Consider the following 24,258-nt stretch of genomic DNA (forward strand, 5'->3'; position numbering starts at 1 on the left):
TCGTAGTGTCTGCGGCTTTTATTAGGGGTTATGTTTCTCACAATGTGCGGCATGTAATAAAAGATTTTTATGCTTTTTGTTTCTTTAGTAGTTCAGGTGAACGTCGGAAAACTTTGGAAGTGATCAGTGATGGGATTCCCGGGTCACATGATTAGGGGTAAGCTGCCCTTCTGGCTACATAGCGACACATGGCACATCCATATATCACTGTGTGACCCGCTACATTGCATCCTAAGTTAAAGGGGTTTTCCGTGGAAAATACTATTGATGACTTATTCTCAGGATAGGTTATCAATAGTTGATCAGCTGAGGTCTGTCGCTTGGGACACCGACCGATCAGTGGGGCAGGCACATGCCGTCAGCAGCGCAAATACACAGAGGTCAAAGCGGAAGTCTCTGTGCCACCCTCTGTGTAGCGGCCGGTGCTTGTAACTGCAGGCACAGCTTGCGTTGATTTCAATGAGAGCCGTGCCTGCTGTTATAAGCACCGGCTGCTACACAGAGGTCGGTGAGGAGACTACCGCTCTGACCTCTGTGTATTTGTGGCGCTGATAGCTTACCGTCTGGGCTTCGTCGTCCGGGGCCCCGACCGATCAACTATTGGTGATCTATCCTAAGGATAGGTAATCAGTAGTATTTTCCACGGCAAACTCCTTTAAGGGAATGTGGTTGCATTGTGAGCTACTGCAACCCAACCATCCTAAGGAATGAAAACCTGTTGTATGTTTTATAATATATTGGGTCATGGCAACTTGTAAATTGCAATACAACTGCATTGACTTCATTGGGATGCGATGTAGCATGGCTATACAGTGATCTTTGGCCACACATTGTGTCATGGCCAAAGTCACCATGAAGCCCATAGCACCGTAAAACTTGCTCCTCTCAATCCCTTTCCTTGGATCAGGACTTCTTACTTCCATTCTGAATGCATCAGATCTGCTTTCAACCTGTTTTCCTTTTAGACCTAGTGGACACTTGTATTTTTCAGTTTATTCTTAAAGGGATTATCCCATCAAAAACCTTTTTCCTACCTGATATATGATAGATGTAAGATCAGTGGCTGTCTAATCACTAGGACTCCCAGAGATCATAGGAACCTTGCAGTGCTTGTGCATGACCACTCCATTCATTTCTATGGGATGGAGGGAGACTACTGAGCCCAGTGCTAGATGGTAAATGGAGCATTGGTGACATTTGCACCACTTCTAAATTTGTTAGGAGACTTGGAATGTGCTGATCCATGGGGGATTCTAGTGATCGGACCCCCACGAGTTATACACTTATCACTTATCTTGTGAATGGCTAATGACATTAGTGGGGTAACGCCTTTTAAAGGTACTGTCTGGTATTGCAGTTCAGCCCCTTCGGTTCTTATATTTCCCCTTTAGGGCTCCCACACACCTGCGTTTTTTGTTAATGCGATTTGTCAATGGCACTTTTTAATGTTAAAAACGCAGCGCAACTTGCGTTTTTGGTGTGTGATCGGACCACACCGGTACCGATCTGATGACCTCGTCGCCAGGTGCCAAATTGGTAGATATGGAAGCCTGTGATGATAAGATTTGCTAGCAATTATCTATCAATAGCATGAAATCACTCCATGTTATGTCAAGACACTTCTCCATGAGAAGTCAATGAATTCTACTTTATTATCGACATTACCAACTCTTATACAGAAAGAAGGCGGCGTATTCAAAAGTTACTTGGTACAAAGATTAGTAATACATAGTTTACTGTTACAAAGGTGACAAAGCTTATTGATCATAAGGCTTATTGACATCTACCAAATAGTCTCAAAGCTCTTAAGGCTCGTCTCAGACATAGAAATTACTTCAGTAAGGATATTGCTGTTGCATTAGACAATAGTTGTGTGTCTTCTCTGTTAACATAGCTTAGCCTTATTTAATTTGTCTGTTGACTTCTTATCTTAAAATCCTAGTTACTACAAAGCATAGGTTCTAGTCTTCTATTTAAGGGTCAATGGTCCAATACAAGGTAAGAAACATACACTTACTGCATTCTGAAACTTAACACTTTATATTCCATGACGGGTGCATTGCGTTGCATTTTTAACATTAGAAAGTCCCATTGACAATCGCGTTAACAAAAAACGCAAACGCAGGTGTGTGGGAGCCATTAGAGTACTTTTTCACAGGTGCCCAAAGTTTTCTGAATTAAAGAAATCTGATATGTTTGTGCCCCATACAGTACCTTATGGCATTTAAAGGTGAGGGAACAAGTAGCTGTTTCATACTCACTGGGCGCATGGTGACACGGCGCAGTAACAGGGTGCCCAGTATATATGAAACACAGTTCCTTCTTCCCTCATCTTTGAGCCCCATAAAGTAGTTTATGAGGCGCAAATGTGAAGGCAGGTTCTCTTTAAAACAAACATTTGGGAGTAGGGTGCATTATACATCTACCGCAAAGCTCTTCCCACCCCCCCCCCCCTCCTTTTTGGTCTTCTATTAACTTCGGCTGCAGCTATCACGTGGTTGTTTAGCCATGAAAATAATGCAGCCAAGAGAAGGCCCGAACATGGGATGTCATTAATGACGCCCCGTAAACCTATAGGGAGTTTCTATGTTTACAAAAAAAAAGTGACAGGTTTACGGGACGTCACCTGTCAGATTTCGTGGTGCTGAAACGGCGCTCCGCTGTCATGGTGAATTCATTGCTGAAATAATATGGTTTTTCTTGTTATTAAAACTATATAAAAAAAAAAAGTTGGGAAACTCCTTTTATGTGCCTGACAGCCATCCCAACGATCATTGCTCCTATGCTTTCACACGAGCAATGATCGCTCACTGAATGGAGGCGGTGCCCGCCAGAGATCTCTTCCTGCTGCCCGTCTCCATTCAGAGTAAATAGTAGTTTATAGACTGTTTAAACAGGGAGCTAAAAACCAAGCGGCTCTGACAAGTGAGTGATTCCAGCTCACTTGCCCCCTCGGGTCCTGTATTTACATGGGGCGACAGTCGCCTGTAATCCCTCTTTTGAGCAATTTACTTGGACAATCAGCCTGTGTAGAAGTACCCTAACTTTGTCATCATACACAGCAAACTCGTCCTTTCCATTGTCTGAAGAGCCTTTTCTAGAGATGAGCGAATGTACTCGTTTCGAGTACCGCGATTTTTGAGTACTTTCGAAGATTTGGGGGCGGGGGGAGGTGTGGCGGAGCGGGGGGTAGCAGCGGGGAACAGGGGCAAGCTCTCTTTCCCTCTCCCCCACTCACCGCTGCAACCCCCACTCACCCACGGCGTCCCCCCCCCCCCCCCCCCGAATCTTTTCACCCAAGTACGGAAATACTCGAAAATCGCAGTGCTCGGGTAAAAAAAGGGGCGTGTCCGAGTAGGTTCGCTCATCTCTATGACCTTTTCCCATTAACAATAGGGGGAAAGTTTCAAATCTCTTTCCCCTATAATGTGGTGCATGTTCAGTTTACATTTCGCATCCTTGTCATACGGGTCTACTCTGCAGCAGAGTTGTTGCTGGAGTTTCTGCAGCTGACAATTAGTTCCAGTCATCAGCTACGGGTGTTTCTCTCTGTGGCCCCTATAACCGCCAGTCACATGTATGTCATGGGAATCTCTGCAACAAATCTGCCCCATGGGACTATACCCTAACGCATTGGCCTACGTAAGTGAACACGGAATGGGTATCGCATCAGGTTTTTAATTTTGACGTAGCAGTCCGGGTGCCGTCCTGAGCTGGGGTTGGCTTCCATGCAATCCCAGTTGTAGATTGCCATAGGTCTTACTAATGGCATTGCTCCTGCTGACACTCGCAGATGGGACTTTAATAATGTGCGACTGACAAGCCAAGAGTAATTTGTTGGAAGGCGTGTATACAGGGTTGTGCATGTTGCAATCGAGTTATCCAGGACCCTTGATGTGTCCGCTTTTTTTTTTTTGGAAACAATCGCAGTTTTGGCTACAATTGTCTCTTTCGTCGTGCACATGAGGATACTATTATATAAAACAAGAGTTTGGTACGGTGTTAGCCAGTAGAGTGATTGTACTCTGTAAGAGAAACCAAGTAATCTTGTAGATATACTTTTTAATGACTAACAAAAATACATGATGTTATAGCGAGCTTTCGCATCCTCTGAGAATCCTTCTTCAAGCACAATGAAACAGGTTTGGATGGGGCACGTATACACATGATCACAGGGGAGGGTACAGACATGGTGAACTTAATTTGCACTAGATAAATGCCAGTGACGGCATAAGAGGGCCCAGACATTGTGATTAATAGCACTCAGATAAATATCAGGCAGGGAGGGGTGAGCAGAACAGTAAATAGTTGAGTGCCAAGAAGAGTGAAAGCTTATTATTACTACATTGCTGTTAGGGGGGGTCAACACCAGGCCAACCTGTCACCTCTGCTGTGGGTTTCTCATGTCTCACAATCTCCACTTGTATAGCTCTCCCTCCAAGATTCATATCTATTCTGATAGTATCAAAGGTGGTTATAAACTTAGATTCCCAAATTCTTCTGTGACATTGGGACTTAAAATTGCCTTTAAGTATGATAACTCTCGTCTGTTCTATGTTGTGGCTGAGCCTAGAGCACTGCTCGGCCACAGGTAATCCTGTAGTTCTCTCTCTAATTGTGTGGCGATGTGCTCTCATACTCCATCTGCTCTCTGACCATAGCAGTACCCGCTCTGCTCGACGCCTAGGCTTGTGCCATGCTAGCGGAACTGAGTTGTGCCCACAAGGCTTGGATACCGGGCTGTCTGATGAACAACAAATGTGGGTGTCTGTGTACTTCTCTATTTCTTGCATCAAAAACTGTGTCAAAATTCACATGTGACTTTACCCCTTCTGCTGTACATCTGTACCAATAATGGGGATTTTGGTGCGGCTTTTCCGCTGTAGACAATCCGCACCATTTCTGCTGTGTGAACATACGCTTGGGCTGCGTTCACACGTTGCAGGTTTTGCCATGGATTTTGGTGCAGATCCGCAGCAGTTCGCTCCTTCTACTTGAGTTCGATTAAAAGGGTGAAATCCGAACAGGAACTAAACCGTCCGATTATAGGCAAAAGGTACTATTCGGCCACGGGCAGGAAACTTGGGTCTCTTAGCATAACCTTTATCTATCATTAGGGACGGCGGGAAGCAATAGGCCGCACAACGCACCACAAGCCGCAGTAAATTCTGCCCCAAAATTTACAGCCTACCTGCGGAATTTGGTGCGGGATTGAAAATGGCATCAAACCTGCCGGCAACGCCGCATCAAAATCCAGTCAGCGCTCCTTCACACGGGCATATAGGCATTTGGGCTGTGGTTTCTGTGGCACGAACTATTTTTTTTGCGCAAGTATTGGTGTATTTTGCTGTACTTTTTACGCCCACAAGGCATGTTCAGTTGCGCGCAGCAAACGAAGCACCGCATGAAATTTGTAAGTCGTCCTAGATGTGTTCTTTTTTGCGCATCTCCTTGCATATCGTGTGCATTTGCGTATCCCCCAACCCCCACTGACTTCTATGGCGACCTTTGGTGCAAAGTACGTAAACGTGAACAAATCCATTGAAATCAATGAGTTCTACTCTCTCCTATTGCGCTCGCAAAAACGCCCGTGTTAAGGAGTACTTAGGCCACACGCTGCTGAAAAAATGCCGCAGTTTCACTTCAGTTCTCAGACACGTTACTACCTCCGACAGCGGAATTTAGCGCACCCCATCATTGTAATGGGTGATGAGGTGCGGTAAAATAGAGCGCATGCCTGCGAGGTCCCACTGAAAACAATGGGCGCGTTACACTAAAAACGGATGTGTGTGAGAGCGGCCTTAGTGCTGCCATATTTTGGTGTGGCGTTTTAGTGACACACCTGCACTCGTTTTCTCATTAAAATGTCTTAAATTAGGTTTCAGATACTTTATGTGTAAAAATTTGCACTTTTAATTCTACATGTCCGCTCCTGAGAAGGAGGCGGGAAAGTGGCCACGCTTAACCTGGCGAATGAACAGGCCGCACTACGGCTGATAACAAAGGGTAATGGCTGTCTACTTTTGAGGTAAATAGACATAAAATATTGTTGGCCATTGATAAGCATTCAAAATACAAGCAAAATAATAACATGACAGCTGTCTGACAGGACTCTGGTAGTGCTAGGGCCTGACAACATGGAGAGGGCTAGAACTACATCTCCCACAATCCTCCGGGGGAGGGAGGGCCAACGTCCGGTTTTGGTGGATTATTGACAGGTGTGTGCGGCGGGTCACAGTATGCGGACAGCTGGAGTCATGGCGAGTAAGTATTGGGCTGAGTGTGAGGGTCTTTGGGAGACAGCGGGGGTCGCACTGGGTGACTGAAGCTTCCAGCTCTCCTCCTTGTGCTTCCACGTGCAGCAATGTCCGTTATGTCCTGAAAGAGAACGTTGGGGAGATCTATAAATCTGTTGCCCCTAGCAACCAATCACAGCGCGGCTTTCATTTTTTCAAAGCTGAATAGGAAATGAAAGCTGCACTGTGATTGGTTGCCATGGGCAACAGAGACCGTTATCCTTATAGACAGGTTCATAACTCTCCCCCCTTTAAGAATATAAGTGTATATAGCGGGGGCTTCATGCAGCGTCGTCATGTAATATTATAAGGGGGTCTTCTTATGTAGTTTAGGGGCTTTTGGCCCCCCCTTTAGGTGACTGATGCCACAGCAGTTGTTACCTTTGCCCCCCATATAGCGCCACTCCAGTTTCGTAGCGCCAACAAGGACCCGGCGCCTCTCCGCACACGTCTGTTTACACAGTGCCATGCGTCACATACAACGTTACATGCGGTGATCGTCAACGGAGTCACATTGTGTCTAACATGACTGCGACGGCTGCGAAAAGTGCAACTCTGCTGGATTTTGGTCACGTGCCACTTTTTCCACCGCAGACATCGCTGTAGCTGGCATGTGACTGCGACATTCCTGCGGTGGGGCTGCTTTTAACAGGCGAACCGCAGCTCTGAAGCAGTCGGGTGACTTCCATGCAACTTGCTGGGTCGCGATGTGTCGGCATGTAGCCCTCGCCCTAGGCCGGCTCCACAAGGGCGCATTTGCGCGCCCAATACGCAGAAAATAGACCATGTTGATTTCAATGGGCTCCGTCACATTTCCGTTTTTCGGTTAAAAAAAAGTTCTATTTTTCTGTGAATGTACGCAGCGATGGCCCCATAGAAGTCAATGGGGGTGCGCAATATGCGAGGAGATGCGTGAAACCCTGCGCAATTCTCCTGGAGAACAGAACCTATCTGGAACTCATTAGATGAATTGGTCATTTCAATCGATGATACTTTGCGTCCCGTGGGTAAATGATCGCACCCTGCGGGCAGAAAAAGTAAGGTGAAATACGCGGATACCCGCGCAAAAGGCCTCGTTCAGTGCGCAGATACGTTGCACTAAGGCGCACGCAGTTTCGTATACGGACGTGGGAAGATAACCTCTTTAGTAAATACTCATAAAACGCCCATGTAAGCTCAGTCTCACAATTGCGCATTGCGTGCACAACACGTGATTGCAGTAGCCTATTGATTTTAAATTCGGCGACTCGCACCTACGTGTTTTTTTTTTTTGTGTGTGCGCACGTATTCTGCAAAAACGATTGCGTAATGACATTGTGTACTTGCCGCGTTCTCGCGTGAGAGAGATACGTGTGCAGCCTGCATGTAAACACGGTTGTGTGCGCCCAGACTAAGGCCCCCCGTCCACGGCAGTTTATTCGCTGGCGGTTTAACACTGGCGAATCGCGCTGGCCGACGCTTCCCATAGCATTGCTATGGAAAAGGCCAGCACCTGTCCACGAGCAGATTCTCCACTCGCGGCGGGCAGCATGCTCCGAATTGCCCCGATTCTCCGCGGTCAGCTTATCTATTAGATTGGGCTGACCAGCGGAGATTTCGCCGGCGGCTCCTGATACCGCATCGCCCGTGGACAGGGGGCCTAATTCTACATAAAGGCACGGTAACACGGAGCAACCATCGCTCATAAAAGTCGTTGAAGCGTAGGGATGACAGCGATTCGCGTCCTTTCACACAAAGCCATGATTGTTCGTTACTTGTTTGCAGACGCATCGGCCACAAAGGGGATCATCATATAAATTAATTTACAGGTCGTTCAAATACGAGCGGCCGTCCCGTTACTGCAGGCGGACGAATTTACACAGAACGACTATTGCTTGAGTTCGCTATGTTTCTGGAGCTTCCTGTCTTTGAGTCCTAGATTTCCAGGAGGAGCAACAGAGGAACGGCGCACGGCTTATTTCTGGGGGGCACAAGTATTTACTACATCGGACGTGTCAGGAGAGTGGAGGGTCCTCTACACGTTTGTCCAGCTAACAGGTCGGCCCCCAGTAGGTGGGACTCCTCCATGACGGCTGTTGGGACATATGGAAGGGTCTGTATAGATAAGACAACCACCTGACTCATAATTCAACTTGTACTGCTCTCCTCTGCATTAAACATTACCAGGAGTGCCTTCGCTAACTAACCCTTAAAGACACGGCCCTTTTTTTGCCATTTTCGCTTTTTCTCCTACCACCATCTTTCGGTGCGGCTTGTTTCTACGTCCCACAAACTGCAACAACAATTACATAATAACTTTATTCTATGACGACTTTTTGATCGTTGTTTATTACATTTTTTTTTTTTTTTATAGACTGGGTGACCAAAAAAAAGTAATTCGGGCGTTTATTTTTTTTTCTGACGCCGTTCACCGTGCGGGGTAAATAATGGTTACTTTGATAGATCGGACTCTTACGGACGCAGCGATACCAGATATGTTTTTTTATTTTGTTTAGATTCTTTTTTAAACATGGCAAAAGTTTTCATTGTTTTTTTTTAAATATTTTTTATAACGTTTTATCCCTTTTTTTTAAAAAATTTAATAAAACTCGCATGGCGCAGGATCCACTCCCGATCCCCCTCCAGACAAACCCGGAACCTGCTGGATGTAAATGTACGTCCTGTAGCGTTGAGGGGTTAAAATAATATGCGATCCGTGCCGTTAGTCTTCAGACGACCTCGGTCACCTATTACTGCGGTGGGTAATAAGTAATTAGTAAATAGATCACCAGGCTCGTGATCGGGACCAAAGTCTACCAAGTCGGATGCTTCTCCGTAGGCCCAAAAATCTTCCCTGTCCGCGGTTGTATCAGCGATTGTCTGAATACGTTCAGAGCGGGTTTTATGATAAGTCGCACGAACGATGAGGGTTTGCAAAGTGTAGCAAAATCCATATGTAACCGTGTGACTTGCTGGTGTCCCCGGGGCCACATTGTAACGTAGGGCCCTTTTAGGCCAGGCTCACGGAGGCAGGAGACCCTGTGTACCTTATTTTCCAGTATCGCTGATGACTGCGGTGGCTCGCCGGCGGGCGTGTACAGTACAGTCTTTATTTTATTTTCAATATTTGCATTTCCTCACTAAGCGACGACACGGTCACCCGCAGCTCATACGGAATGTTAATTGCGCACGGGCTGCAGGTCAGACAGCCTCCATTGAAGACAATGGAGACCATCCGCGGCAAAATAGAGCGTGCTGTGATTTATTTATTTATTTATTTTCCCTACACTCGTGAAATACGCAATTCGTGTCCGCAAGTGAAATACATGCTTTTCAATGCCTGCGTTTTGTCACAAATCCTCCACATGGACGACGATCGCAGATTGCGCATTTGGAATCCAACCGTGTGAGTCCGGCCTTCCCCAGGACGATGCCTAAGAGGTCGTCCCAGTGATAATCGGATCGTTCTGGCCCGCTCGCCTCCATTCACAGTAAACGGACAGCTGCGCATAAGTGAACGACTACCTGTTTACACGGGCCGATCCGTCATTCAGTTCTATGCATGTTCTCATTCGGCGTTCAGTCGGGGCGTGCCTTTACACTGAATGATGGTTCAGGCTCCCTCTGAGTGCAGATATCTGAAGGATTTATCAGGCCGTGTCGAAACCTAGGAAGCATCGGTGGGCTCCTTCCTAGTGCAACGACTAATGTCTGGCCACGGTTCATCGTGTCCATAATGTGGCGCAGTCCTATATAACGACATATTCTGTATTTCTAGAGTTCCGACTGGCCTTGGTGCAGCTCCTTGTGTCTCCGGTGAAGTCCGATAACCTGAAGAGGGCGTGTGAGCTGGTGAAGAAGGCGGCGCAGCAAGGAGCGCAGATCGTGGCACTGCCCGTGAGTATGATACCGCCATGCTTCAGGGTCCTGGCGTTTGGCCCCCATGCAGCATCCTCAACGCTTATCTTATCTACTATGAACATAAAGCAAACAGTCAGCAAGCAGGTTGCATCACTTCACCTTCATGTTCTGCCATCCCCGCTTGTCCCTCGGCCACATGAGTGATCAATGTCCTGCTTTTCTCCCACTAAGGCCCTGTTCACACGGGCGTATTTTCTGTTTTTATTAGGCTGGGTTCACACAGGGCAGATTTTCCGAATTTCGCCGCGGCAAATCCGCCTGCGGCCACTAATCCCGGGGTTAGCCAGCCATGTGGACGAGATTTCTTGGAAATCTCGTCCACATGGGACGGCAAATCCGTCGCGGCAAAGCTAAGGCTAAGTGCCACGGGTTTTGAAGCAAATCTCGCGTTTTTTCGCTGCAGCCAAACTGCGAGATTTCCGCCGGGAACACGCTGTGTGGGAATCCAGCCTTAGGTTTGTATGCTTTACGGATGTAATACGGACAGAATACAACACCACTAATTTTCGTGGGACTGTTCAGATGAGCGGTTTTTCTGCGGACCGATCATTCATGTAAGAAAAAAAGCGGGATGTCCTATTTTTATTCGTACTTACAGACTAAAATCGCCTATTATTGTCTAAAAAAAGCAGTAAATACAGTTATACGCATATTCACTGTGGGGGGTTTTAAGCATGTTGCCAAGAGACCATTCAAAAAAAGGTGACCTCAATTGGGCTTTTTTTTTTTTTTTTTATTCTTTTGCGCATGTAAAAAACAGAGTGAATACAGATGCAATACGAATGTAAAAAATACGCGAGCGTCAAAATCGCGTCCAGCACTCATATGCAATGACAACAGAGCGTTTTTCATGGACCGGCATTGCATACGCCCATGTTAATGAGCTCTTGGGGCTCATTCACACGGCCGTGTTTCCTGTCTGTATTTTTTACTGACTGGTTACAGATCCGTTTAATTAAATCGCTGTATTCAGACATGTGATTTTTATGTGTTTTAAAAATAAAAAAATTAGCAGCATATCTTATTTTGGATCGTATCCTAGACCAGAATCGTCTGTGGGAGTGTTAAAAAAGAAAAAAATGAATTGGCCGCTTTACGTTTTTTTTTTCTCCTGTGAATGCGTGAAATTTATGGATGCGACACGTACGGGGAAAAGCACACATACGTACTAAAAACGCACATGCAGTGAAAAGGATGCGTTTTTCACAGATCATAATTAGATACGCCCTTGTGAATGAGGCCTAAGGCCGGGCTGCACACCGCCGTTTTCCAATGACGGGGATACCCTCGCCCCGTACGCAAGTTTTATGCGTATGGGCTGCAGATCGGACACCTCCATTGAATTCAATGGAGGATGTCCACAAAAAAATAGAGCATGCTGCGATTTGTCTTCCACTTACGGAATACGGAATTCCTATCCGCAAGTGTGAAGGAAAAATCGAAACGACGTGCCTTTTCAATGCCTGCATTTTGCTGCGGAAAGTCTGCACGGACGGTGATCGCGGATTCCACTGTTAGAATCTGTTCATGTGAGACTTAAGTCCTAACGCCGATCCATCTGTTGTAGAGCTGAGACTGTATGACCGGCTTTCTCACAATGCTACATGATAGGGATTGTTCCTCTGTTACTCCTCCTGGAAATGTTTGCATAATTTGATAATTGAGTGTTACCTTGTCAGGTAATGGAACGTGTTCCAGCCTGACGTTGCTCGATCGTTGCTGACTGTACAGACTTTGTAGGGACACATCCCGTTGAGAAGAGGAATGGTAACTGGGTTTATCATTGTGCGCTGCCTGCAAACATGTCTGACAGACTCCTTATACAAGAGATGCAAGTATTTCTCCAGCTGATGCTTGTTACAGCGACACTTGACAGTCATGCGGTGCGGGCTGCAGGCAGAGACCACCGATCCTCCTACTCACCCCCTCCTGACCAGAAGTGAACTGAGTAGTAATTGTGTTTGTGACCTTCTTCCTAGGAATGCTTCAATTCTCCTTATGGCAACAAATTCTTCCCGGAGTATGCAGAGAAGATTCCTGGGCAGTCCACACAGATGATGTCAGACGTGGCCAAGGAGTGCGGGATCTATCTTATAGGAGGTGAGACTCCTTATAGCGGATCTCAGAGTGTAGAACCGAACCTCAAGGAAATGGGAGATGCCGCTCGTCACAAATTAACCACCCAACTATTAAACTGTTAACAGAGGGGATGGTGACTTGGACCCCTTTTCACTGGCGAGGAAATCGCACTTTTTTTGTGCGATGCTATAGTGAGTGAAAATGCACGATTATGAAACCAATGAATTTCAATGCTTTCAGTCTTTTTTGTAATGTTTTCACTCCAGCGATACTTCATGAAGAAAAATCGCAGCATGCCCATTCTTTTTGCGATATCGCCCATTGCTGTTGATGGAGCCGGCAGGAGCAGCCCCGGCCCCATTGAAAGCAGTAGGAGAGGATTGCTATCCCCTGCTGTGGCTGTGACCGCTGCAGCAGGGGATTCCTTGGATGTGAAACCCCTGAATGCTGTCAGAGCCAGGAGCTTCACTTTGTTGCCAATGGGGCTGTCGGCAGCAGTGCTGTCCCCATTGAAAGCAATGGGAGAAGATTGCGCTAATCTGTCACTGTTGTCACAGTGTTCAGTGATGAGGAGACTCCCTGCAGGGGTGAAGGAATCCCCTGTCACAGCAGTGACAGACGAGCGCGATCATCTCCCATTGCTTTCAATGTGGCTGGCACTGCTGCTGCCCCAATGCAAGCAATGGGATGAGGGGAACCCTCGCAGGGATGCGTGGCTGTCTTCACATGAAAGCGCCTTGCATCCAGGGGTTTCCCATGGATTGCGAGAGCTATATTGGGCCGTGAATCATGGCCCAATATCGCTCTCGCCAGTGTGCAGGGGGCCTTACAGTTATAGAGAAGGAATCAAATACCCAGCCCTTCTGTCCTGCGTGGGAAACTTAAGCAGCATAATGGGGTCTCCTTTTGATCTTTGCTATGAGCCCCCCTCACACTATGTACATCGCTGCTTCCACATCACAGGCAAAACTAACTTCTATAGACTTTGAAGTTTTATTCTGGGACTGATCTCTTCATATACGTTGTAAGGGTGCGTTCACATATTCTCCGGTGATCTGGTGTAGTTTCGCTCTGGAGTCATTGCATGGGATCAGAAAACCATTGAGTGCGGCAATTTCTGATCCGGTTAGTTGACCGGTTCGGCAATGTGGCGTTCCAGAGGAGACGCTATTTAGCTTCTGGCATCTGCTGCTCCCCTATGGGGGGGGGGCTCTGGATCACTAGACATGTGTGACCCAACCCTTGAATATGGAGACCCCAGACGGACTTGTACATGGTGTTTTAAATGTTCTATGTAATTGTGTCGACCTTCTTCAAGGTTCCATTCCTGAAGAGGATTCTGGAAAGTTGTACAACACTTGTACGGTTTTTGGCCCGGATGGCGCACTGCTGATGAAGCACAGAAAGGTAATGGAGCGTCTGTAAATGCAATCATACGTACAGACATTGGGGAAGGGTTGGAAAAAAACAATGCAGGGAGAAAGTAAAGAATTTAAATTTTTTTAATTTTGTTTTATAAACCTCCGACGTTGTATGTAGCATTGTGATGGTGTCGTGCGGAGGCCAGGATGATAACTAGAGATGAGCGAGCGTACTCGGTTCGGGTGTTTTTGAACTCGAGCACCGCTTTTTCCGAGTAACTCACTACTCGGACGAAAAGATTCGGGGGGCGCCGGGGGTGAGTGGGGGGTTGCAGAGGGGAGTAGGGGAGAGAGAGCGCTCCCCACTGCTACCCCTCGCTCCACCACGCCGCCCCCGAATCTTTTCGTCGTTACTCGGAAAAAGCGGTGCTCGAGTTCAAAAACACCCGAACCGAGTACGCTCGCTCATCTCTAATAATAACCCAAAATCGCCAATTGTAGATAAACTACGAACATTCTTTAGAAGACCTTATCTCTGTACCACAGTGTGATTCACTGGCATACGCCATGTTATGTGCTGGATAATTTATAGTCGGGCCGTAAGACATCTCGCTTTAGTCGGTCTTCCTCTTTTTTCCTCCACAGATCCACTTGTTTGATATTGATGTTCCGGGAAAAATTTGTTTTCAAGAGTCAGAAACTCTCAGTCCTGGGGACCAGCTCTCCATGTTTGATACACGTACGTTCTATTCTGCACCCGGTGAACACAACAGAGTACAAGTATCTTTACATGGCAAATAATCTCTCAAAATGGCAAATTCAAACGCTAGTCGTTCAGTGTAAATATGGCCACCGACAGGCTGACGAGTGAGAAGTCGCTACTCGTTTTGTTTCCGCTTACCTAAAAAATAGTCTCTAGCTGATCAAAGGTTGTCGTCTGTAAAGTCAGTCATTCTATTTGAGGGACTTGAGAACCAATTTACATCTATGAGCGACATCTCAGCCAACCACTAATGAACAATCGTCGCTCTGTGTAAAAGCAAGCGATCGACTGTCGTTTATATGCTGCAACAACTTCTCTGAGCGACTACCTGAACGATGGTTGCTTCTCGTGAAGTACCATGTAAAACACAATAAACATGAACCTGACAGCAACCACTTTGCAACATCCACCCGCAGAGTGATTACATGCAGCTGGTTTGCTGGAAGATAGAAGTAAATTTCGCCCTGCAGTAAAAATGGAACGTTGCTCAGATATGTAATAATGCATGTTAGATACTGATGCGTTTCAAGCACCTGGTGCTCTTAATCATAGTTGTGATTAAAGGCAATGGAAACCTTTGTGCATGAAAAATCAATGTGCACATATCTTACTGAGGTTAACTTTACACGGGCGAGGACCATGTCGGGCCAGGCGGTGCAATGCGAGAGAACGTACAAGATAGGACATGCCACGATTTGATTCCCAAAAGAATTGCATTCATACGTGTGTGAGATTTATGTGTCTCACAACGCACAAATTTTGCTCAATTTCCTTGCCCATGTGAAGACAGCCTTAGTCCCTGCACAAAAAAATGCACTTTTAGGTTTGTTTTTTTTTCATTGACTTTTCCTTCTCATGCTTTAGAAAGCGTCATACTTGGTTTGCCAGTTCTGCATTTAAGTTCCTGGCTTGGGGACATTTCTAGCACTGATCAACTAGTCTCTTACATTAACAAGCTCAGCCTCTTACCCCACCTCTTTCAAAGGTTGTGTATCAAAACCACGCCCACTCAATACTACACAGCTATCTATCCTCTCTAAGTAACTATAGGTCTTGTTCCCCTTCACTGCTGGTAAGAGCAGAGAATCTACCAGGACTGAATTATAGCTGTCTGTAATAGTAGCTTTCTGTGCTCTGTACTCCTGATCTCCTCCCTTATCTCCCAGCACTGCCGTACAGCTCTCTGTAATAGTAGCTTTCTGTGCTCTGTACTCCTGATCTCCTGCATCATCTCCCAGCACTGCCGTACAGCTCTCTGTAATAGTAGCTTTCTGTGCTCTATACTCCTGATCTCCTGCATCATCTCCCAGCACTGCCGTACAGCTCTCTGTAATAGCTCTGTGGACAGACAGTGAATGCAGGTTCACATCAGTCCTCCAGTCTGCTGTGCCTTTAGAAAATAATACAAGCATAGAAATCAAACAATCTGAAATTTTTAATGAAAAATAATTACAAAAAGTCTTCATTTCCCAAAACACGATGATTAACTAAAAAAATGCAAAGGTGTACATAGCCATTAAGCCCTAGGTACCCAAATGCATCAGAATCTTACAGTCCACGTACTGTCTGTGCATTACACGGATCCATTATCACGTCGCCTCTGCTGTCGGATGCGAGTTGCTGCCGAGAGTCTCAGGCACAACTCTCATGCTGCCATCAGAATGCCTCCTTACGATCTGCTTTTGATGGAGCAGACGGCATTCCGTCACCCATGCTACCCTGGAACAGCCATGTACTAGAATGGCTCTGCTCACACTGCTTTCGTTAGTGTCTGAGGTGTTTGTGGGGTTTTCTTTCCCCCCTTTCTTTGCAGCGGGGCAGATGATGTGTGTTGATGAATCCGTTTCTCCCTCCTCAGTGATGAATTAACATTAATCTTTAATATTTTTACAGCCTATTGCAAAATTGGGGTCGGTATCTGCTACGACATCAGGTTTGCAGAACTTGCCCAGATATATACCAAGAAAGGTGAGAACCCCTATTTTGCTTTTTTGGGGTATCTAGTTCAAAATGTTTTCCACTTTTGCTTTTTATCTGTTATCCTTTTTATTTTGTGATAACGGATCTGATATAACAGTTACTATAACGAAGGATTAAAGGATCGCTACGGGGAAACTTAACGTTCTAATTGGCGTACAAAGGATACTGGGGGCAGGTAACTTACTTTCCAATCCCTTCGTTCAGCCACTCCAGTCGGTTCCCGTTGTCCTTGTGATTCCTGCAGCAGGCTTGAAGTCGCAGTCTCTTATTCCTATGAGAGTAAGACCCAATGTGAATTTCGGAATCTGCGCAGGGCACTCGCGCGGAAGATCTGCAATTCAAGCCACCCATAGGGAAGGGAATAGGGAAGGAAAATGGAAGGGGTGGGGGGCAGAGTTAGGGCCATGTCTTGAAGGGGTCAAGCAGTATCTGCAAGTGCTGCCCATTACTAGTAGGTGTGAATATCGTAGAGGAGCCGGGGTCCCCCATGTACCACAGTGGAGAGCCGCTGTCTAAGCGCTTTGAATGCGTTCATGGCTCTGAAGAGGAGATATTCACCTTGGCATGGTAAGAGAGAGCGGACCCTTTTGTATGATGTCCAGTCCGACCCCCATCGGATAACTGCTTCTGCAGGAAGTGATCACAGACCTGTAACAGCAGTGGAAGAATAATCCTACTGGCGCACACAGGTTGGCTGGTCACAGCAGGGTTATTTATTACTGCACCACCAAACTAGTAAATACTTCATAGAATACCAATCTAGAACCTGTCAGTCTCCATTTCGGCAGGGTTCATAAATGGCAGCAATGGGTTCTGTTTTAGGGATTTTAAACGTAAAGTAGGAAGGAACCAATAGCAAAATGTAAACCGGCCCTAACAGTTGCTGTTGTTTCTATTATATCTAGGGTGTCAGTTGTTGGTGTACCCGGGGGCATTTAATATGACAACTGGTCCGGCACATTGGGAGCTGCTACAAAGAGCGCGGTAAATATCAAACGCACTTAATAATAATGTAAAATCGTGACCCTAAGCCGCGTCTAACCTTCCATTGTAAACCAATATATACAGTATGGGCAGCATAATCTGACAGGCGAGGGACTTAAAGTGACCCTCTGGTCCTGCTTAAACAAAGATGGCCACATTGCTTCTGACTGCTTAATGTGTACACTTTTCATTAGTATGCATTGATAGTCTAAGACACTACATGCTGTGGCACTGGTCAATCAAGGCACGTGTAGGGACTTAGGGCCCATTTACAGGCAAAGATAATAGTACAAAGGATTGAACGATTGTTTTGCATAAGCTGCTAATGGACACTAATGTCCATTAGCAGCTTATCACCTTCTTTTGCGTGTTAATGAGCCTGCAGGAGCTGTATGTAGAAAACAGCAGATGGTCTGTTCAGCATACAGCTCTATTGTTCTGCCTTGGGGGTTGCAAGCTGAATACAATGTAATCAGCAGCTCCTGTGGAGAATTCAGCACCATGGACAGCAAACACAGCATGCTGTCTGTTATCTCGCTCTTCAGCTGAACAGGGGATTTTAATCTCGCCTAAAAATCACCATCAGAGTGAAAGATGGGAGCATTTACACACAACGATATCGCTCAAACGATGGCTTTTGAGCTAATTTTCAGACCTAATCGTTGTGTGTGAATGGGTCTTTAGACTGATGAAGCTTCCTAACGAACAGTGTGCATCGGGTAGTCATAGAAGCGGCGTGGACAACTTTGTTTCTCCAGGACCTGTGGATTGGCTTTAATGCTAGCATTGTATGGGCAGGACAAGATCTGGTCCCAGTCACAGGTGAACATGTGTGGCGTTTGTAACTTTACAGACAACCCCAAAGTGCATACGTCCAGTCATTGCTGTGATGTTGGGATACAGCATCCTATATAACATCCTATATACAATATTGCAGTTGGTTTGGGCCCTATACAATCCTGATCCCGCGTTACAAGGTCCTGCTTGGGTTTCCCTATGAATGAGCTCCAAAGGATCCTGAAATGTTTGTTGAGTTAGTGTACCCGCATTGTCAGGTGACTTTTCAGATTAAGCAGCCGTGTGTGTGCATGAAGAATAACACTATATCGGACCATTATGCCTCCCTCCCTCCTCCTCACTCTTCTCTCCATAGACTTCTATGGGAAGCATGAGTCCTCTCCCTTCGCCACTTCCTGTAATCCATCTTCTCTGTTACTAGAGATGGACTTCGCTTTGACAACAGGCAGTGGATAGCATAATAGAAGGAAGGGAGACCCCTAGTGGCCAGCATTATAGGGGGATCTTTCAACACAAAAACATCATTTTAGGTAAATAAAGTGATTTACACTTTTGCTTGTTATCGCTTAGCCTGTCATATAATCTTAAATTAGTTAAGTTAGTGAGTGTTAATTCAGCAGTGTTAATCTACAGATGATGGTAGTGGTTGTTCTTATGGTCTTGTCTTCTCAGGGCTTTAGATAACCAAGTCTACGTGGCCACCGCGTCACCGGCCAGAGATGATAAAGCCTCATATGTAGCTTGGGGACACAGCAGTGTGGTCAGCCCATGGTAAGCACTTCATTCACATCATATGATATTATTTTAGTGCATGAAGCCCTATTTCTTTAAAAACAATGGGGCATATGTATTAAATACCTTACGCCTGAAATCTAACAGCAAAAAGTGACCGTTTTGGAACAAGTGCCAAAACTGCTACTTTTTAAGGGTTTATGCTAGGCCCTGCCACTCCATTAAAGGAGGCAGGGCTTGACATTAGGGGTGTGGCCACCCATCAGCCATCAGGTTTACTGTAATTTACACTCACTGTTGTCTGTTTTTGCAGGGGAGAGGTCATCGCTAATGCCGATGCAGACGAAGCCATCATTTCTGCAGATATTGGTAAATAAAATGTTCCATAGCTCCTCCGATTGGATAGATTTGTGAACGCTACATCTCAGGCTTTCCCAAGGAAGGTCTGAATCTGAGGGCGGTTTCCTATCCCTGTAGACACCGCCAAGAGATCAAAGTGATCAAGGAGGGGGAAAGATGGAGAAAAAGGCAAACCACAGTGCTTTCCTGAAGCAGGGGATGGGTGGGGTAATATGAACACTTCTGGGTAGCGGCCCCCCACTGATCTATTATTGATGGCCTATCCTTTGGATAGACCATCAATGCTTCACAACTTCTTTAAAGGGGATTGGTCACCGGAAATCGCTACCTCATGTGACGGTGTGATATAAAATGCATGGCTGCCGTACCCTCATGTATCAAATGTGTACTATAAAAGGTAATAGTCCAGATGGCAAATGTTTGACCTAGCCTATATAATGACCACTATTTGCTTTATGGCATGCTGCAATAGAAAATGGGACATGCCTTTCAATGGGCGGGGCCTGCCCCTCGAAAGGAAGAGATTGTGGTAGACCTGTTCAAGAAGTGACAACACAATGGGAACATTCACAGACAAAGTTTACATTCCGTATAATATGGCTGTAGCGGATATTGTCAGATACCTATAAGGCTGGGGCGGTGTGCCGACTCAGATCATGCGACATTGAATCACGTACTAGTTGTGCAAACAAACTCCATGCGAGTTTGGCAGCTTTTATTTTGCTATTAAACCTCATTCAACAAAATCACACATATGTTGCGAGTCACACTTGCACACGGCTTACATTGAGGTCTGTGATGACCAAGTTGCATGCAACCAAAACTTCAAGTTTGGATTCTTTTTTTTTTTGTGCCTGTCCTATTGCAATTAAATCAGGTTCTGGGCGCAATATGACCCCATTGTCATTAGATGCGACGTATCTCATTACATGTTGTAGTAACAAACCTTTTTTCACCCCTCTAGATTTGCAGTACCTGGCGGAGGTTCGGCAGCAAATCCCAATTCACGTACAACGCCGCCATGATCTCTACTGTGTGGAAGAGAAGAAGTGAATGCCTCATTCCTGACGGAAACTGAAGCGTCACGGAGATGATCTAATTCCTCGTCTGATTTGCTTGTCACTTGTGGAGATCTGCGCCACCTTCACACGGTTATACTTTTCCTTCCGTGTTACCGTTTTTTATATTTCTTGCCAACCCAACTCATGTGATACAGATCCCACCGGCGCTGCCCAACGACTGCGGTGGAGCTCGGGAGCCGGCTGTATATTCATACACTTCTACGCTGAGCATCGGATGCTGAAATGTTTCTAAGCGCAGAATCTGCTTCAGTAGAGGACAAGCTGCTGTAATCTGGTGCACAGTCTGATTTATCCTGATCTGCTCCTGGTGTAATAACAAAGAGAGATAGACGATTCTCACCCTTATATCGATCTGAAATAAAGACATCAAATCCGTCTGTTGTCGATTCTTGAAAAATGATCCCAATTAGAGCAGCATTTATAAAGAAGTGATTTATTGATCTCCATGAGGAAGGCTGCAGACTCCTTATTTTGCAGTGAATGAGGCCGCCTGCAGACGCCCCTGGAAGCTGCCACAGGATTGCGTTAACAAACGCAATTCTATGCAGACGGTCGCACGAAATCTCGCGCGGCCAAACAAATCGTGGCATGCTCTATTTCTATGCGGGGCTCCGTCACTCACCGGCTCCGCTCTGCGCATGCGCCGGCAGCCGGCACATGAAAGAGCCGGGGGCCGTGGGAGCAGGTGAGTGTCACGCTGCTCTCTGCAGACGTTCGGGTCGGGTCCCACTGCGAGAATTCTCGCAGCCGGATCCGACCCCTCTGTCTGCAGGCGGCCTGATAGAGCGCACGGTGAGTTCCGATTTCAGGCTGAAATCCCGCAGCAATGTACAGTATAATGTAAGGGAATGGGGTTTTTACAAACCCCATTCACTTATAGCAGAAAAGTGTCATGCTGCGAATTTTGAAAATCCTCCGCCCTTGCTGTGTTGCGGAAATGGCGCGGATATATACCGCAGAATTCATTCCTTGCAGTACAGTCAGTGAATTCTATGGTCAAAATCCACATTAAAATCTACACATGGTTTTTGATGTGGATTCTCTCCATGATGTGTGCATATATGCTTGTAGCAGTTTATTCTTTCCTTCCATATCTATGATCTGTATTTAGAGGAGTCCTGATGAAGCATCTATCATTATGATAGCAGGAATGAAGTTATATAACCTACATACTGTGTATACACACACTGAATGGCCGCTTTATTAGAGCCCCCGGGCCTGAAAATGTTGGCGCTTCCTGTATGCAAATTATCCCGCAGTGCAGCATAAAATCACATGACAAGTTTTCTGTGGATCAGTTTCAGTGTGAATCCACATTAGATGGGAAAATCCAGTGTTCTGCGCCTTCCACAAAGGCCTGGTCTTCAGTGCTAGACTAGATGGTGCTGGGATTCCACTGCCAACCTTGTGGGCATTCTCTTATGTAAGGTATGGAGAGTATCCAGAGAATGATTGAGGGAAAACATCCAGTAAAAAGGGATCCTGTGGACAGAAACAACTCACCATAAGGGGTCAGAGGAGGATGTCAAGAATCGTTCTGATCACCAGGTGCTGCATAGTCAAGAGCAGCCTAATAAAGAAGTACAACTCATTGTTTCTTTGTATAGCTGGGCTATAACAGATGACCAGTTCCAGCACCATTGTGTCAACAGAGAGACGAGACCTCAGGGGCCAACACTGCACAAAAATTGTATCACTGAGGCGCATAAAAACATCTGGTCAGATGAATCTAGATTGTTGCACGGTACTGATGGGAGGTCAGAATTTGGTGCAAACACCGTGACTTAATGACCCCTTCCTATCAGGCTGGTGGAGGTGGAGTAATGGTGGGGAATGATTGATTGACCCACCTGGGTCTGTTGATACGCCATGATGAATTGCTGTAGGCCATGGGAGAGCCAACACACTACTAGATGGGGGTCTCGAATAAAGGGGCAAGTCAGTGTATGTGCAGTCTGAAGGACCAAGCAAAGTATCCAATGCTCATATACACCCGCACTACATCTACAAGGCGCTATGGCTGCTAGATGGACTCATACTACATTTACAATGACTGGCTGTAGTTTCTTTTTTACTTTTATCACTCGGCCTCGGCTCACCAGGTATACCAGAAACTCCTGTTCTTGGGTTAAAAGCTTAATTTCTTGTAATCGTGTTCATCTCAACAGAAATGTAAGTGGTAATGGGCACCGGGGGATGGGGGCAGATGACTATGTAAATGTGGTAAGCATGCCAATCTTCCACTGCTTGCTTCCCCTCCCATCCAGCATGATCTGCAGCCCTGACCGCCTGCTATGGATGGAGAGGTGACAAGTGGATGAGTTGGTGGTACGACTACAGTGGAAGGTCCAGTTCGATGTATCTAGGAGGCCAGTAGAGCATGTTGGGGTTGTCCAGGGACATAAAAAGTTACTTGGTGTGAATAAAACACTAATGTACTTTGATTCTGAGTTCTCCACCCCTGATCCCCGATCCTGGCTTGTGGTTCCAGCAGCTCCGCTCCCACATTTATTCCGACACTGGCAGATCCCCCCACATATATGTTGGCTGATGTCTATGAAGGGGGCTGTCTGATTCGGCTCATTAGCTAAGTTGCCCCCCTCTAGCTCTAAATCAGCATTGATGGAGAAGGGGACATTTTCAACTATACTAGTTACTTGAAAGAGTGAATGTAAGTGAGCATTGGTCTGTGTGAACACGGCCACCAACAGGGTGATGGGCAATTCATTTGCCAGTCACTTGGCTCCAGTTCACCTAAAAAGTAGTTGTTGGTTGATTGCTTATCTTCTGGTGTAAACAGGCAATCGATTGTCCTTTAACGACTGGCTAATAACTTTGCAGTGAGTTGTGCGCTTTAATGACCGCAAACTTGTGCAGCAGTTGCCCTGGGTAAAAGCACACAGACAGCAGCCGTCTGTATGCTAACAAAGCCAGACAGACAGCCCCCTTCGTACATAACACTGACACATATAAGAGGAGCGCTCTGCTCCTGTCGGTCTGAAAGTGAAGGTTTTATGAGACAGGTCTCCAATCAGCACTGTGGTGGAGCGTACAAAAGGAAAGTATATTAGTTTTATTAACTTACATTTAGTTAGCTTTTATGGCCCCGGTCAACCTCTTTAAAGGCCATGGAAACCTTTGTACATGAAAACTTAATACAGGCATAATTTACTAAGTCCCTGCATAAAGAAAACAAAGTACTTATTGGTTTTTGCATTGAGTTTTTTTTCTCGTGCATTTAGAAAGCCTCATACTTGATTGGCAGGCTCTCCTGCATTCAAGTTTCTGGCTGGAGGAATCGGGGGGGCATCCCCAGTAGTGATCAACTGGTCTCTCCCATGAATTGAACACAGAAAAGGGGAAACAATAGAGTTGAGTGAACATACTCTGCCGAGCTTGATGCTCGTTCGAGTATTAGCGTACTCGATGGTGCTCGTTACTCAAACGAGCATCAAGCCGTGTTCGACCCCGCCCCAGTTTTGGGCCCCTCCCCGCCACGACGCAGCGCGCTTCATTGGCAATTTTTTTGTCTGGTAGGCAGGAGAGAGAGACGAACCTAGGGGATAAAAAAAAAAAAGGTTGGCACCCGGCGTCCCACATACAAAAATGCTTGGGTCTCCCATTGTAGTCAATGGGGTTCGTTAGTCGAGTAGAGCTCTCGAATTTTGCGAAAACCTCAACTCGAATAACACGGACCCGAACATTTGGGTGCTCGCTCATCTCTAGGAAACAACCGTAATCACAAATAAAGTCTGTGTGTATAAATATAAACTGCACCAAACCACTGAGGCCTCATATCCACGGGCACCGCGGATTCTACTGCTAAATCCTGCAATGGAATCCAGCCGTGCCCACGGACATGGAGAGGAAAAAAGATTGTCTTACCTCTCCGGTGTGAATCTCCCCTGTGCCAGCCCCATCTT

At 46.2% G+C, this 24,258-nt stretch overlaps 1 protein-coding gene across 1 annotated transcript; it reads left to right on the forward strand.

The window, feature by feature from the left end:
• The first annotated feature begins 6,186 nt into the window (after positions 1 to 6,186).
• On the forward strand, positions 6,187 to 20,710 carry NIT2 (nitrilase family member 2). The gene is made up of 10 exons (XM_066599181.1): positions 6,187 to 6,264; positions 10,054 to 10,172; positions 12,176 to 12,296; positions 13,594 to 13,682; positions 14,282 to 14,375; positions 16,293 to 16,367; positions 17,285 to 17,363; positions 18,834 to 18,932; positions 19,207 to 19,262; positions 20,218 to 20,710. The coding sequence occupies exons 1-10, from the start codon at positions 6,240 to 6,242 to the stop codon at positions 20,304 to 20,306; spliced, it is 846 nt and encodes a 281-aa protein (XP_066455278.1). The 5' UTR covers positions 6,187 to 6,239; the 3' UTR covers positions 20,307 to 20,710.
• The last annotated feature ends 3,548 nt before the right edge of the window (positions 20,711 to 24,258 follow it).

This window comes from Eleutherodactylus coqui, chromosome 4 (assembly GCF_035609145.1).
Source record: "Eleutherodactylus coqui strain aEleCoq1 chromosome 4, aEleCoq1.hap1, whole genome shotgun sequence".
Lineage (NCBI taxonomy): Eukaryota > Metazoa > Chordata > Amphibia > Anura > Eleutherodactylidae > Eleutherodactylus > Eleutherodactylus coqui.

What these genes read in the sequence shown, in the direction of transcription:
- NIT2 (XM_066599181.1), top strand. Translation starts at nt 6,240, where the DNA reads ATGCGGACAGCTGGAGTCATGGCGA. An exon ending in CGCAGATCGTGGCACTGCCC is followed by an intron (nt 10,173 to 12,175) that starts GTGAGTATGATA and finishes CCTTCTTCCTAG; the next exon opens with GAATGCTTCAATTCTCCTTA. An exon ending in GCTCTCCATGTTTGATACAC is followed by an intron (nt 14,376 to 16,292) that starts GTACGTTCTATT and finishes ATATTTTTACAG; the next exon opens with CCTATTGCAAAATTGGGGTC.